We start from the raw sequence: 16,051 nt of genomic DNA on the forward strand, positions 1-16,051 counted from the left end.
GATGTATTTTGCACAAAGCAAATATTATACCCTCTTAAAAACTGACTTTTGACTGTGGTATTTAAAAATACTAATAAAATTCATGTGGTTTAGGGGAACACAAATTTTGACTTCAGAATGAACTTCACTTTCAGCTCTGAATGGTAAACCTAGTAAAATAAACTATTTTAACTTTCCTCACTTGAGAAATAGAAGCAGTAACATCTATCCTGCAAGTTGTATTAAGTTACAACCATACATGACAATTCCTGAAGACAGTAAATTCTTTTCTTTAAATATAATTTGAAATAAAGGCACAGTAGCCTCATGAAGAATAGTATTATAGCTGAGGCTACTGTGAACAGGATAAAACTCAGTTTTATTCTCCTTTTGTTTGGTTGTTTTTTGTTTTGGGGTCATGCCCTGCAATGCTCATGGCTTACTACTGCATCTGCACTCAGAAATTGCTTCAGGTGGTGCCTCCATTGGAAAGCCAGAAATTGAACCTGGTTGGCTTAGTGCAAAGCAAGAGTCCTAATCACTGTGCTATCACTTCAACCCAACAGTAAATTCTAAGCAATTTATCATTTCCATCATTACTATTATCATCATCTTTATTATTAATCATAATAGCTACTTAAGATAACATGAAATAAAATATAATGATTTGTACTACACATTGTTCAATTAGCCATTATATCAACATTATACTTGAATAAAATATAATATGAACATATGTAATAAAGTAACATCTGAAATTTGAGATTTCAAATCTGAAAATTAGCATACTTTTCTTTTATAAAATATATATTTAAGTTTAGGTACAACTCTCAAAAATTTTATGTATCATCAAATAATGTCTATTTAAAGACTTATAATTACTTAAAGTCTTAAAATATTTAAACCTGTTAACAGCCCAAAGTAAAATATATATGTAATCCTAAAATGTTAAAAAACAGTAGAATTTAGGGTTCAAGTGGAGGAAAAAAACCAAAAAATACACTAACTTTACGTGTTAAAGTTAAGTCAAGAATACCTATTGAAGTGTGCAAGTAACAGTCCTAAAATTTACAGTTAAACTTATTTTAAGCATGCAAAATTAGAAATGTACTTGGAGAATCTGGAGAATGAAAGTCTTGGGAATTGGTACTGGAAATTGGTTTGCATATTTACTGTCCATGCTTTTCCTTTACTTTTGAACATTTAATTTATAGAAAGATGGCCCCCTTAAACACTGAGATAAAACATCTTACTTTGTGAAGTGTGTGTATATCTTTGCTAAAGCTGTTTCAACAAAGAATCACAGGCTGAGTAGCTAAAATTCAGGAACATATAAATTCAATTAACTCTTTAGGGCATCATTTCCTAATACAGTCACATTCTGTGATTCTGGAATATAGGAATTTGACATAAGAATTTAAAGGGGTCAGGGAGTAGCAGAGTGATAGAGCATAAAGTTTTCATGTATCAGTTTCATACATGTATCTTGATTCCATATATGAACCCCTCAAAAATTCTGGAGGATCTATTTGATTCCATAACAGTATGAAATGTTATATGTCATTAAAATATAATTGTTTAGGGGCTGGAGGGATAGCATAGTGGGTAGGGCATTTGCCTTGCATGCAGCCGACCCGGGTTCTAATCCCAGTATCCCATATGGTCCCCTGAGCACCGCCAGGAGTAATTCCTGAGTGAAGAGCCAGGAGTAACCCCTGTGCATCGCCAGGTGTGACCCAAAAACCAAAAATATATATATAATTGTTTAATTCCTACTATATACATTGTTTACAAGTTTTTATTTTTTATATACATTTTTAATCCTCTGTCTCTCTCGGAGAGCCTGGCAAGCTACCTCACACGCACGGCAGAGCCTGGCAAGCTCCTGTGGCATATTCCATATGCCAAAAACAGTAACAATAAATCTCACAATGGAGATGTTACTGGTGCCCACTCGAGCAAATCGATGAACAACGGGATAACAGTGCTACAGTGCTACATTTTAAGTATTTCACACGCCCTTTTAAAATAAATTCAACTAACAGGGGTAAAATCACAATCTATGCAACTGCATTAGGCTAATATGAAAAATAGTGACAAGTAATTTATTTTGACATATAGACCAACCAAAAGTAATTTTGGTGCATTTTTAGGATTTAAAATACATTTTTGTTTTTTTCCGTGTTTTTTAGGGGGAGTATGGCACATACCCAGTTGTGCTCGGGGCTTTATCCTGTCGTTACTCAGGATCACTACTGGTAAAACTTAAGGGACCGTATGTGTGCAGAGGACTGAACCAAGTTCAGTCATATACAAGGGAAGTGCCCTACCCACTGCACAATCTCTCCAGCCCTAAAATACATCTTGTATCTATTACTATAGTAGTCATTTCTCTGGACTGGAGCGATAGCACAGCGGGTAGGGCGTTTGCCTTGCACACGGGCGACACGAGTTTGATTCTTGCATCCCACTCGAAGAGCCTGGGCAAGCTACAGAGACTATCCTGCCCGCAGGGTAGAGCCTGGCAAGCTACCCGTGGCGTATTCGATATGCCAAAAATAGTAACAACAAGTCTCACAATGGAGATGTTACTGGTGCCTGCTCTAGCAAATCAATGAACAATGGGACAACAGTGCTATAGTGTTACTACTATAGTAGTAGTAACTATGGTGGTTGAAAATAAATAATGATTTTTTTTTACAATTTACTAAAATTTTATTAACAATAACTAAAAGAATTTTAAGAGTTCTCCAATCTATAAAAAAATAAATTAATACATAACATTGTTCCAACAAAGAAAACATTAGGACCACAGGGCTTGATAGGTTAGTTTTACCAAGCATTAGAGGAAATTATCCCAATAAAATAATGAATGTCTTCAGGGTTTCTCAACAAGGCAGCAAGTAGCAGCATAGAATTATATATAATCAAAAAAAAATTTACAAATACAGTAAATAAAAATACTGTTCTGAAAAAATGAATATAATATAAACTGTTACACTCTAGATGTCAGTTCACACATTATTTCAATTGCTCATTTTGCCTTAAGATAAATCAATGTGAACAGTTCTTGTTCTCTCTATTATATTAACCTGTTACATGTCATCCAGTAATAATGAGATGACAGCCTTTGTTAACTGACCATATGGCAAGTGCTAGAAGTATAAAGAATCACATTATCTGCTATAAATCACTAGATTTACTACCAATAATCCACAGATGTAATAAAACTTAAGTATGCAGTAATTTTTAATATATTTATGCATTTTGAGCTTTAAGTAACCAGTGTAGACATCAACTATTACAAGAACAAACCTATTTAGAGAATATTTTCATTATGTAAAGAACATTTTCTTTGGTATGAAAAGTACAAAAGTGCAACCAGTCATTAATAGAATGTGACTACATGCATTTATGTAAAAAAATGTTAAGTATAAAATTATTAAGATAAATATCAAGACTTTTAAACACTTCACTTTTTTTAAACTCTTCATTTTTTACAGACATGATGCATAGTGAAGATTTTAATAAAACAGGGAAGATTATACTAAATAACATGCACACAAATTTCACATCTAAAATTATTCAAGTGTATTTAAAATTAGAAACACATTACCATTTCTCTGTGGTGATACAAAAGTTTCTACATGTTTTGTAGTCATATACGTAAAATCTGTATGTTTTCTAAAGTGTAGCATGAAGTCTTATCTTGTCAGTTTTTAAGGTTAAACTGCCATGTTATAAGTAATAAGCACACATAAAGTACATTTTTATAATTTCCATTGTCATGCTCTTCATCTTTGAAAATTATTTTAATCTATGTCAATAGAAGCACAAGTGTTTCCACATTTATTTTACAAATATTGATTTTTTTACCCCATTTTGGCAAGTCAATGATTCTGAATTGTGAATTTAAATTAAGGATTCACACAAGGTTTAAGTTCATGAGCCCTCATATTAAAATATAATCCTTTATGTCAAAACACAGATTTAACTTGCTCAGCTCAATATCTTAAAGATTAGACTACCTTCTGTAATGTCTGCTCCGACATTTCTTTCACATTCTTCTCTGGAGTACTCTTCTTGACCCCATCATCTTCACAGTTTCTGAAGAGTTGTTCTGAGAGAGAATAAAAAATATATTATAGTACCCAGTATACTGATAAAACACCATTATCATTTTAAGGGAAAGGATTCTCAATTATAAGATTCTAAGTATATGGTTTCTCAATTATGAATGATATAGTCTACTTTATTGTCAAGTATTTGGCCAACTACTGAATGATAACCTTATCCAAGATTTTCAGTCACATAATTGTCTATCTTTGTAGCGACTTTTTTTTTTCTTGCAGTATAAAATTTTCAAAGGGACAACAGATCTGTGGGTTAACAATGCAGTACTTTTATTCCTATTTTCATTCTTTTGTAGACTATTCCCCCTTTGCCTTAAAAGCAGAATTCATTGCCTTTTTATCTACACAGTCACTACTAGTTTTGTTCTCTGGATCTTGTTCCCTGCCAGGAGGATCAGAGTGATTGCTGAACAAAGCAAACAGTAACAGAATTAGGGTGGACTGAAACTCTAACACCCCCTACCACCACCTTTTTAAAATTTTTTTTTTCAAGTAAAAGATCATGCACTGGGCAGAGTAAACCATAAAAATCATATTTCCAGAAAAATTGTGATTTTATCACAAATAAAAACCCAGGTAATAGGAAAAGTTGTCTCTTACACATAATTCCTACACTGTCAATGAACTTGATGACAATTAGATTATTACAATAACCTTTTACCCAAATAAGAAAAAAAAATTTGAAAGAAAAAACTATAAAACCTTAGTCATTATTAAAACAAAATGCATTACTACTGACAAGGGGCAGGAATATAGCATATGCTTTGCATACATCGATTCATAGCTTTAAACCAAAAGCAAAAACAATAATTTTTTTAAACTATAAATAAAATTTTTACCAAGTAAATTACCATGACAATTTAATATTTTCTTACTAAAATATCCTTATGATATAACATTTTTCAAAGATTTTGAAAAATACCTAAAGCAGAAAAGATACATGTCTGTGTTAACCTGAGTTGATTTTGCTTTAAAATTATTCTTGGCTGCTGTAGGTCAATATAAAACTTTGATTTATCAACAAAGGAAAAGGAGAACAATATTATTCTCTGTAGAGTCGAAATCCTCTTGATATAAGCAGTGACTAACAAGTTTGTTAGAGTGAATTAGGCATTTCTTTTGTCTTTGAAACATGACATATCCAATTAAAAGTTTTGTACTCATGAAATAAATAGAACACTATCCTAAGGATAAGAAAAGCTAGAATAGGTTTATTTTGCCACCAGAGGGAATATGTACCTTTTCCTTGATAATAATCTGTTAGTTCCCAAGTTTCTTTTTTTGAGTCCCTTAACACCATGCTGCTGCATTCATTTACAAGTCTCTTTCAGAAATATAAAAACAATATGCAAATATAATTCATCTGTTCTAGTCATTTAAATATCTGCCATGATTCTGAAATATTTCTTTAAAAATAAGAAAACAGTACTTGTTTTCTCAAGAAAACACTGAGAACTTGAAGAAACAACTCTCTAAAAACGTAGAACACTAGCAAATGCTAAATAACTTCAATGAAATAAATAATGGAGGCTGATTTAAAAATAAATGTACTGCTGCTTTTGTGGTGTTTCAAGGCCCACTGGTGAACTGGCTGACCAAATCACTTGTAATTTTCTAACAAGTTTGTTTTGCACCATCATATTTTTTCTTTCATTGTAATGCACTCAAATACCAATTTAAGTTGAATCTTGTGGAGCCTTCAGGATTGGTCAACACAATTCTAAAGGGTCTTCAAATGTGTAGCTTATGATACCCCATATATCATTATATTGATAGCATGGCTAATTTCATGGTGTCTCTGTCCTTAAGCTTTCAAAGTTCTTTTGGTTTTTGTAGCCAAAATATGGTTATAACATTTTTATAACAAATACTGTATTTGTACAGATACACCATACATACACACACACATATATATGTATATACATCACTGTCACTGTCATCCTGTTGCTCATCTATTTGCTTGAGTGGGCACCAGTAACATTTCCATTGTTGAGACTTGTTAGTTTTTGGCATGTCAAATATACCACAGGTAGTTTACCAGGCTCTGCCATGTAGGCGAGATACTCTAGGTATCTTGCTGGGCTCACCAAGAGAGGCGGAGGAATCGAACCCCGGTCGGTCACGTTTCACCATCATATTTTCAGGAGCGATGACCAGTTATGTTGGGGGCCCCAGAGATACACCTAATAGTACTGAGGATTGGGGAAGGGGGCATGTGGTGCTGAGGATAGAACCCAGTGCTTTAAGGAAGCCATGAATTCACTCTAACACTTTAGCTATCCACACAACTCCTTCCATAATTTTAATAAGAGTACTTAAATAGCTAAGCTGAGGCCAATGAGGACGTGAACAAAGATCCAGCTTTGCCCTAATTCTCCCCTTTCAAGCATGTCACCGAAAGACAGAATTTCCAAAGATAGAACAGACTCTCCCAAGACATGCCACTTAGACATGGAATTACTATTATTATTATTATTATTATTATTATTATTAATGTAGGAGTGGGCTGGAGCGATAGCACAGAAGTTGGGCGTTCGCCTTTCACACGGCCGACCTGAGTTCGATTCCTCTGCCCCTCTCGGAGAGCCCGGCAAGCTACCAAAAGTATCGAGACTTCGCGGTAGAGCCTGGCAAGCTACCCATGCATATTGGATATGCCAAAAACAGTAACAATAAATCTCTCAATGAGAGACATTACTGGTGCCCACTCAAACAAATCAATGAGCAACGGGATGACAGTGATACAGTGAATGTAGGAATACTGCTATTTATTCAGCCATTGATTAAGCTGGTTGAACTATTTTTGAGCTGAGGTCTATGGAGACCCTGCAGCAGGATTAAGAAAAACTCTTAGCACTCTCATAAATAACTGGAATAATTTGCCAGAGGTAGATTTTTTGTTTGTTTGTATAATAAATAACCATTATATTGAAGAGACTTAACTATATATTGCAGCGCAAACATCTTATCATTATACGGCATTTGATATTTGGTCTTCATCACATGAGCCACCTTCTCTTCATCTAATAAATCTGCCTCCTCTCCCTGAATACCAGGGCTCATTGCACTCCTGAGTTCAGTATATATACACCTATTTTGCCCTTTATAATTCACATCCAGGTGGCTTCTCTATACTTACCTGAACTTGTTCTTTTCTCCTTTTAATCTGTCTGATGCTAATTAGATTATTAAAGTTGGCTGAGAACTCAGAAAGGTAGAGGGGGAATTTCCTTTCTGCTCTTACACACTAGGACTTGGGAAATAAACAAAAAACATCTACTTAAAAATACTACTTTTGAGGTTAGAGAGAAAGTACAGTAAGTACATGGGCAACTTTAAGGTTCTACATTCCAGAGCATCTGTATTCTGCAATGTATATACAAATTTCATCATTTATTGCCATTTTTTCCTCTCTGTTTCTCCTTAATAAAATTAATTTCCTTCATTATTCATCTTTTTCTGAAATAGGAAAGAGAAAAATCCAGGTGGGTGTCAGGCCTGACTTCTCATTTGCCTGCAAAGAACATAACTTCACTTCAGCCAGAGAATCACAGCTCCCTGAACGTCCAGTGGTAGGATTCAGCAACTGAAATCAGGTGGGTCTTATGTGCAGTGTGACAGCTACCTTAGAAAAGGTGGCAAGTCATTAGGCTGTATGCCATGTAGTAACTTGTGCAGCTTTTACCAGTTCCGGACTCTCTGGGCATTTATCCATCAGCAATATCACAGAAGCCAGGCAGGGGTGAGGTAGCACTCTCTATTGTGGCTAACTCCTCCCAATGACACCCAATGACACCTCCCAATGACTCCCCTTTGCACTTCAATGGAAGCAAGGTCTATGCAATGAAGCCTCTACAAGACATAGATAATTGAGTTTAAAATGGCTTTAGGTTGGTGGACACATCAAAATGCTTTGAGTGAGATGTGCTAGAGGAGTAGTAAAGGTGTCATGCTCTTCCCCAGACAGATAGAGTTCTTCCATTTGGCTGTTCTTGAGATAAATTTTTATAATAAATTATAAATTATGTTAACTTATATCCTGAGTTCTGAGTCTTAGCAAATAATCTAAATATTAGTAAAGACGATGGGAAAACCTGGTTTAGAGCAAGTTGGTCAGAAGTACGAGTGGCAATCTGATATTGTGACTATCTTCTGAAATATAACAGTATTACACAAATGAGTCTTTAATCTGTGGGATATATGGTAACTCTAGGTAGCATCAGAACTGAATTGAACTAATATGTATAAATGAACTAATATGAATACAATATGAATTGTATTGAACTGAATTGCAGGATATAGAGTTGGTATCTGGAAAATCAGAGAATATGATGTTAGTGGAAGAGAATAAGCCACACACTTATCGAAAGAGCTCTGAGTAAAACTCATAACTGCCTTGAAAAATGAAGTGAAATAATGAGCAAGTGCTGCCATGAAAACACTTTTACATCTTGTGTTTAACATTGTCTCCTTAGGCAGGGTAAATACAGAATAGCCAAGTACACTTAGAATCCATCTCCTGTCTGAGAGGTAACCTTAAGCCAATGAAAAATAAAATCCTGTTCTGACTGGTGGGGCAGGACAGAAAATAAATTCTGGTTTTGATGCTTAGGATAGAAAATCAGTCATTAGATGACTTGTGCTCAGCATATCTTTCTTAGAGAATTTGACTTCCTTTTTGACTTGGGCAGATGCCTTGGGGGATCTACTCAATCATTTAATTCTGAAAGAAAAAAAACCTTTCAAAAACTCAGTCACAGTTCTGATAGTAGGATGGGAATATGATAAAACTGTTCTTGTGTAATTAGAAGGACAGAAAGGTAGAGCACAGAAAATTATTTTATACATTATTAATTGTAAACCACACCCAATAAATAGGCTTCTTTGCCCTAAAAATAGCATTTTTTTAAACAATTGAATCACCGTGAGATACAGTTACAAAGCTTTCATGTTCAAGTTTCAGCCATACAATAATCAAACACCCATCCGTCTACCAGTGCATACTTTCTACCACTGATGTCCCTATTATCACCCCGTCTTACCCCTCCCGCTGCCTCTATAGCAAACAATTTCCCCCATACTCTTTCTCTACTTGGGACATTATGGTTTGCAATACAGATATTCAGAGGCTATCACATTTGGTCCTTTATCTACTTTCAGCATACATCTCCCATCCTGAATGAGCCTTCCAACCATAATTGACTTAGTGATCCCTTCTCTATTCCAGCTGCCTTCTCCCCCAGTTCATGAGGCAGGCTACCAACCATGGAGCAATATTTCTGGCCGTTTCTACTGTCCTTAGGTGTCAGTCTCATATTATGTTAAAAAAATAGCATTTCTTTAATACAGAATCTTCCATTCAGTGAATTCAAATAGGTGGGTGATTTGGATATTAATTATTAATTAATATTAATTCTCATTAATTTTTCTATATAGAGGGTCTTGTGTTTATTTTTATTATTCCTAAAATTCATAATTTACAAATATTTAGTTTATTTTTATGTCCAAGTATTTTATTACAGCTTGACCATTTTCATATAATAATAGCTTTGTGTATTTTAACATTTTATTATTTTTCAAAGTTTCCCAGTTTAGTTGTGTTTCTGGTTTTACATATGTATAAGGCTAAATTATTTCAAAATTTACTTTTATTTAAATTTACTTCATTATTACCCATGCTCTGCCCATACCATAATGCTAATGATGTGGAAAAAAATTCATGATCCTGAAATATGCCACTACTTAATAAACCGTGTATGTAGAGTATTTTGAGATGAAATCAATCACAACTTTTTAGGCTTAGAGTCATTTTTGTTTTATAAAAAAAAAAACATAAGAGCCACAAGACCTTTCCTTAATTGCCTAGATGAATTTAGATCAAGAACATGTAATTGAGAAAAGAGTTATTACCAGAGATAACTTTCTACATCAGAAAAACTTACCAGTATTGGAGAGTAAACATTTCTTTATCAACCACTTGCTCTTCCCATCATTCTGTGAACTGCATTCCTCTACTTTAAAGCTCTAGATTCCTACCCTTGCACAGGCTTAGATCAGTAGAAACATCCCAACACTTTTAGGGCTGGAAAACGAAAAGTATTTCTCCTCATATGAAAGGAGCAGCTAAAGAAACCTTGGGAGGAGAAAAGCTAAATTCATGACATTCATGAATATCTCCAGATTTGGCTTTGGCTGTCACATTTGTTGTGAATAATCTCTTAAAGAAATAATGTTGTCCTTTCCACCAGACAAACAGGCATCTGTGAAAGATTATGGATAAGATTTTTAAAGTATACAAGTCTCCCCAACCCTGTGAAATTCATAGTATTAGCATTTACTGTTGCTAGCAATGCTTAATAAAATAACATCATCACTGTCATCCCGTTGCTCATTGATTGCTCGATCGGGCACCAGTAACGTCTCCATTCATCCCTGTCACGTGCTAGTGTAGCCCAATGGCATCTACTCACTCCAGAAACATGGAGAGCATGTTGTTGTTATTGTTTTTTTAGCAAAAAAAAATATGAAGGTAGAAGTTGCAATATTCCAGGTCTAAATCCAGCCCTAAGCAGCACTATGTGTTTACACTTGCCTTTTTGTGACCAAAAATTCAATATATGGAGAATTATGGCAGTCAGCAACTGGAAAAATTTGGATCAAGAATGGCTTCAGCCTCTCACATATGCTATACATGACTAATAAATACTTCCTTTTATTTGTGAGTAAATTTTTATTTACTTTTTTGCTCATTATTTCATAAGCAATTCTTAGACAAGCTATTCATATTCATAAGCAAGCTTAAAGCTTTCAATGAAGAATATCCTAGGCAGTGGTATTATGACTATAGTAGTCCATTTGTGGTAACGACTGAAGATTCAGCATGGTTGGGGAACCTTTCAGACTTTTAAAATCTCATCCATAATGTTTCCTAGAAGTCTATTTGTCTAGTGGAAAGCACTACAATATTTATCTAAGAGATTATTCACAACAATGATTTTGATAAAGCATGCAATATCATGGTTAACATATGTAACTGCATGCTTTACCTGGCATGCTTCACATGGAAATTACATGTTATGTCCATCCATATCTTACATGGACTATAATGGTATAATAGCACAATCAGTCCACACCCTGGCCAACCACATTCCTCGATACATCTGTGTCCCTAGCCTAGGTGACTCTACCAGAGATGCGAATTGGAATACATTTATTGGTAGCCCATGGGCTGGTGCCATCCATATTTTCCAAGGTATACATTTGATAAAAGGAGATAACTTTGAAGCAAGCTTTTCTTTATTCTTACTACATCTTCAATATTTCTTTGTCTTCTGACCTTGACTCCCTCTCATCCATGGGTCAGTAAAAGTATAGGCAACTTTTGTTTCATGCTCCTTTGGCAGTGAGACAACTCCTATATTTTGTGGTAATCCATCTAATCCTCAACTGGCATGCATGTCCATAAGGGAAAACAGAACAGGCACAGTTAACTGCTGCTTTCTTCACTGTAGCCTCGTGCTTATATAGTAAGTGATTAAAAGCTTGACTGTTACTTTCATTTTGGCTTATTATCTTAAATCAGCTACTTGGACACCTGGCTGCTCAATGCTCTCCAGATAAATTGAGCTCCTGACATGAGAAATTGTGGGATTGTATTAAGAATTCTTTATACTGTGAATTTTAGTAAAGAGAATTTGAATGTTTCCAAGGCTTAAGGTTTTCATAGGGGAGGTATAGGAGAGGCAGAATTTATTTGAAAGGAAAGGTAGTAAGTTTTATTAGAAGAAATTTTAAACTTTTTATCCTTCAAAAATAGCCAAGGAGATAGGTAGCAGAAAATAAAATGTCTGGTATATAAAGAGAAGTTTGTATTCGCATAACTTTTAATCCAGTTAAAACATGATTAATGACAATAAATGTTGTTCAAAGGAGCAGATTTAACCTTTCATACAGAACAACTAAAAGCTAAACAAATTTATGGAGAACAGATTTTAGACCTAAGTATAATACAATAAAAGTTAGTGAACCTTGAAAGAAAGCATACAGTAAGGTGGCTCAATGTTTACCCAACTCCCAAGAGAGAGCAGTTTCAAGAGCACAGCATAGAAAAAGAAGAGTTACAGAGTCTAATTTTCCTAACTTGAAGCTAAGACCTCATTATTCAGAAGACAGGAAGTTAGAGTTTACGAACAAGTACCAAAGAAGAGAGATTTGCTCAGAGGCAAGAATGCTGAAGATTACAGATCCATCTCTCTGGAGTCTTCAGCTAATTACTGATCAGTACAACTGAATAAACATCCCAAAGAGAAGGAACGAACTAGGAGTCAGAGAGGTAGTACAGGAGTTAAGGTGTTTACCACGCATGTGGCAGACACCGGTTCAATCCCTGAAACTGCATGTGGTCTTTCAAAGCACTGTCAATAGTGATGCCACAACACAGAGCCAAATACTCCCCCCAAAACAACAACAACAAAGCTATAAGCAAACAAACAAATAATAAATTTAGAGGAAAACAATAGCCTAAGCTTACACAGACTAAACTAAGAATAGTACCTGGGGGTGGAGGAAAGCAGAAGGCTTAGTACCTCAAGCAAGGCAATTGCCTTAAGTAAGCCCTGACCAGTGCCTGGTGTGGCTCCAAATAAAAATAAAACAACAACAAAAAGAATACAAGTTCCCAAAGGCAAAGTAAAATGATGACTATATATATATATGTGTGTGTGTATATATATATTGTTTATATATCAATATGAACAAAATTCTGATTGCAAGTAATTTAAACCAGAAGATAGCAAAATTTGCTGGGACCAAAAGTAGTCTAGCTGGCCTCCGGATCGTGGTCGATCAGCAGCAGAGCGGTCACACAAAAGTGTGGCCACCCAGGTGAAATCTCGGTGGAGCGCGAGCCGGTGTCGCCCCTGGGCCAGAGACTGCCCTCCTTCCTGCGCCACCAAGTTCGTACCTGCTTAATAGTCCTCATAATATGGTGGACGCCACACAGATTTCCCGGAAAATGGTAAAAAAAAAAAACAAGAAAGAAGGCTCTTTCCCCTCCTCAGCCGGCGTGGGGCTATGGCTTAGTTCGCAGTCTAGAGACATAGCTGCAAGCAGTTGCTGGGACCAAAAGTAGTCTAGCTAGCCTCTGGATCATGGTCAATCAGCAGCAGAGCAGCTGCACAAAAGTGTGGCCACCCGGGTTCGAATCTCAGTAGAGCACATGCCGGTATCAACCCTGGCCCAAGACTGCTTGCAGCCATGTCTCTAGACTGTGAACTAAGCCATTGCCCCATGCTGCCCCAGGAAGGGAAATGATACAACTTCTAACATAAATCTCCCTGGACTTAATTACTAAAATACTAAAATACAGAAATCCGATTGCGGCCGCATGACTTCATATCTCTTCATTCTCAGCAATGGAAAGCTAATTATCAAATGCTTCCTTATCAGTAGGGCTGTTTTTTGGGGGGGAAACTCCCACAACATTAGTGAGTTTTGTGTTTAAATATGGAATGTAATCAAGGTAAAGAGAAAATGAAGTGAAATTTATCAGCTACGCAGGAGGAGGTCAGGGGCGGGGGGGGGTCAGGAGGTATAGTGGGGTTTTTGGTGGTGGAATATGGCACTGGTGAAGGGCTGGGTGTTCGAACATTGTATAACTGAGACATAAGCCTGAGAACTTTGTAACTTTCCACATGGTGATTCAACAAAATAAATAAATTAAAAAAAGAAGATAGCAAAATTTTACAGTACCTAAAGAATGCATAATACTCTGCTTAGTGAAAATACTCTCAAAAATTAAGACATAGACAGTAAGATAACTCAGGCGATAGAGCACAGAGCTAGCAAATATTAGGCTCTGAGTTTGAGGTCGCCTGATAATTGCTCAGCATGGCACTGGTGTTCTCTAAGTATTGCAGGGTTCTGAGCAAAAAGCTGTTAGTCTTCACTGCTAGACTGACACTGAAAGTGCCATTGACATAGGCACTTTCAAATAATTTTTAAGGATAAAGACAATGCATTCATTTTTCTGGGGTATAATAAGCTGAAATAATGAGCAATGGGATGACAGTGACAGTGACAATTCATCACCAACAATTGTGCACAAATAATTTTAAAATATTAATGAATCCTTAAATAAAGTGGAACTAATTGCAAATTTGGGTTTACATAAATAAAGGATATAAGTACAAAAGGTTCTTAGCATCAAATCTTAGCAAAGACATATGAGAATCTTAAGTCCCTATCAGTAAGACAACAAACTAAAGTCAGATAACAATTTAAAATTCTTGAATCCCTCTTCCAGAATAGGAAACAATGCCTAAAATATGAAGTTAATTGAACACATAACAAAATGCAGATTTAAAATCAGTCTGCAGATAAATACAACTAAGGGAACAGAAAACTATCAACATTTTAATTTAATAAACTGTGAACTCAGAAAATAGATAAAACATACAAAATAAATAAGGTAGAAACTTTAAAGGCTGAAGTGATATATTTGCGAACTGAGAATATCATTGTAGACGTAATAAAAGGGTTGGAAATAATAAAGTAAAGGCATATCCAGCAGTGCATAGGGTAACCAGGGAATCACTCCTGGTGGGTTCAGGAGACCATATAGGGTGCCTGGGATCATACCCATGTCAACTGTGTGCTCAAGGCAAAGACACTCTTATTGTACAGTCTTTCACAATCCTTCCAGCCCCATCTGAAGATTTCTAAAAATATTAAAAATAGAAGTATCATATGATCCAACAATTCTACTCCTAGGTATCTATCCAGAGAACAAAAAAGCATCCAGTTCCAAAAGATACATGCTCACCAATGTTCACTGCAGAAGTATTACAAGAGCCAAGACCTTGACACAACCCAAGTGCCCAACCACGGAAGAGTGGATAGTGAAGTTGTAGTAAATGAATATTCACTGAAATTCAACCATTAGTAAAATTAAAATTGTATTTTGCTTCAACTTGTATGGACCTAGAAGGTGTCATCATAAGTGAAAAAAATTAGAAGGTAAAAAGACAAAGATCAAATAATCTTACTCAGGGGCCAGAGAGATAGTGTAGGAAGTAAAGGACTTGGCCTTGCATATGGCCAATATTTTTTCTAATTCCCAACATCAAATGTGGTCTGTCCCCCAAGCACTCCCAGTGATTACTCCTGAACACAGAGCCAGATATATATTGAAGACCCCAGATGTGACTCAAACCATCCCCTCACCCCCACCACCCTACCAAGTTTCACATAAACACACATACACATACACATACACACACATGATCTTACCCATACACGTTATAAAATGAAACAAAGAGAACAATGTTAATAAAAATAAATCCTTAAGGATCAGGGAAATAGTATTGGGGTTACAGCTCTCGTTTTTCACATAGCCAACCTCAGTCCCATCCTCAGCACCACATACAAGAGCACAGAGTGAGAAGCAAGTGCTGAGAACCTCTGGGTGTAGCTCAGACACCACCCCACTCCCTGCCAAAAAATAAAAAATAAAATAAAATATAAATACTTAAGACTCTGATTATAGAACTGATATTGCCAAGGAGGTTGGAGGAGTGAGTAAATGGACTCAATACTGTCATTTTGGAGATGGAAAAGATGTTGTATGTAACATTGTACCCTAAAATATATAAATATATAAATTAACATAAAGCAATGTCATCAACAAAAGTGTATTTTAAAACTAAACAAAATCAAGAATAAATACCTGCACCAAATATTAATTTTTGTAAAATATTTACCTTCACTATTCTCTTCTATATGTGTTTTTAATTCTTTTATTGTTGCCTTATCAGCACGCATATGCATTTTAAGTGTATCCAATTCTTCCTGAAGATTTATCCTTTAAAAATTGAAACAAAAGAAATTATTGAAAATATATGCTTAGAAATAACAATATAGTCAGTAAAGATATTAAAAAC

The 16,051-nt window shown here is 35.4% G+C and overlaps 1 protein-coding gene across 5 annotated transcripts in view; it reads right to left on the minus strand.

Annotated features, from left to right (window-relative positions):
* CNTLN (centlein) overlaps positions 1-16,051 on the minus strand; it is a 277,959-nt gene that overhangs the window by 82,789 nt on the left and 179,119 nt on the right. For all 5 annotated transcript variants that reach the window (XM_055123768.1, XM_004600347.2, XM_055123767.1 and 2 more), the window contains exons 13-14: positions 15,872-15,972; positions 4,008-4,099 (exon numbers count right to left, since the gene is read on the minus strand). In XM_055123768.1, the coding sequence (XP_054979743.1) occupies positions 4,008-4,099; positions 15,872-15,972 (193 nt within the window). The remainder of the gene's footprint in view (positions 1-4,007; positions 4,100-15,871; positions 15,973-16,051) is intronic.

Source organism: Sorex araneus, chromosome 1 (genome assembly GCF_027595985.1).
Source record: "Sorex araneus isolate mSorAra2 chromosome 1, mSorAra2.pri, whole genome shotgun sequence".
Taxonomy (NCBI): domain Eukaryota; kingdom Metazoa; phylum Chordata; class Mammalia; order Eulipotyphla; family Soricidae; genus Sorex; species Sorex araneus.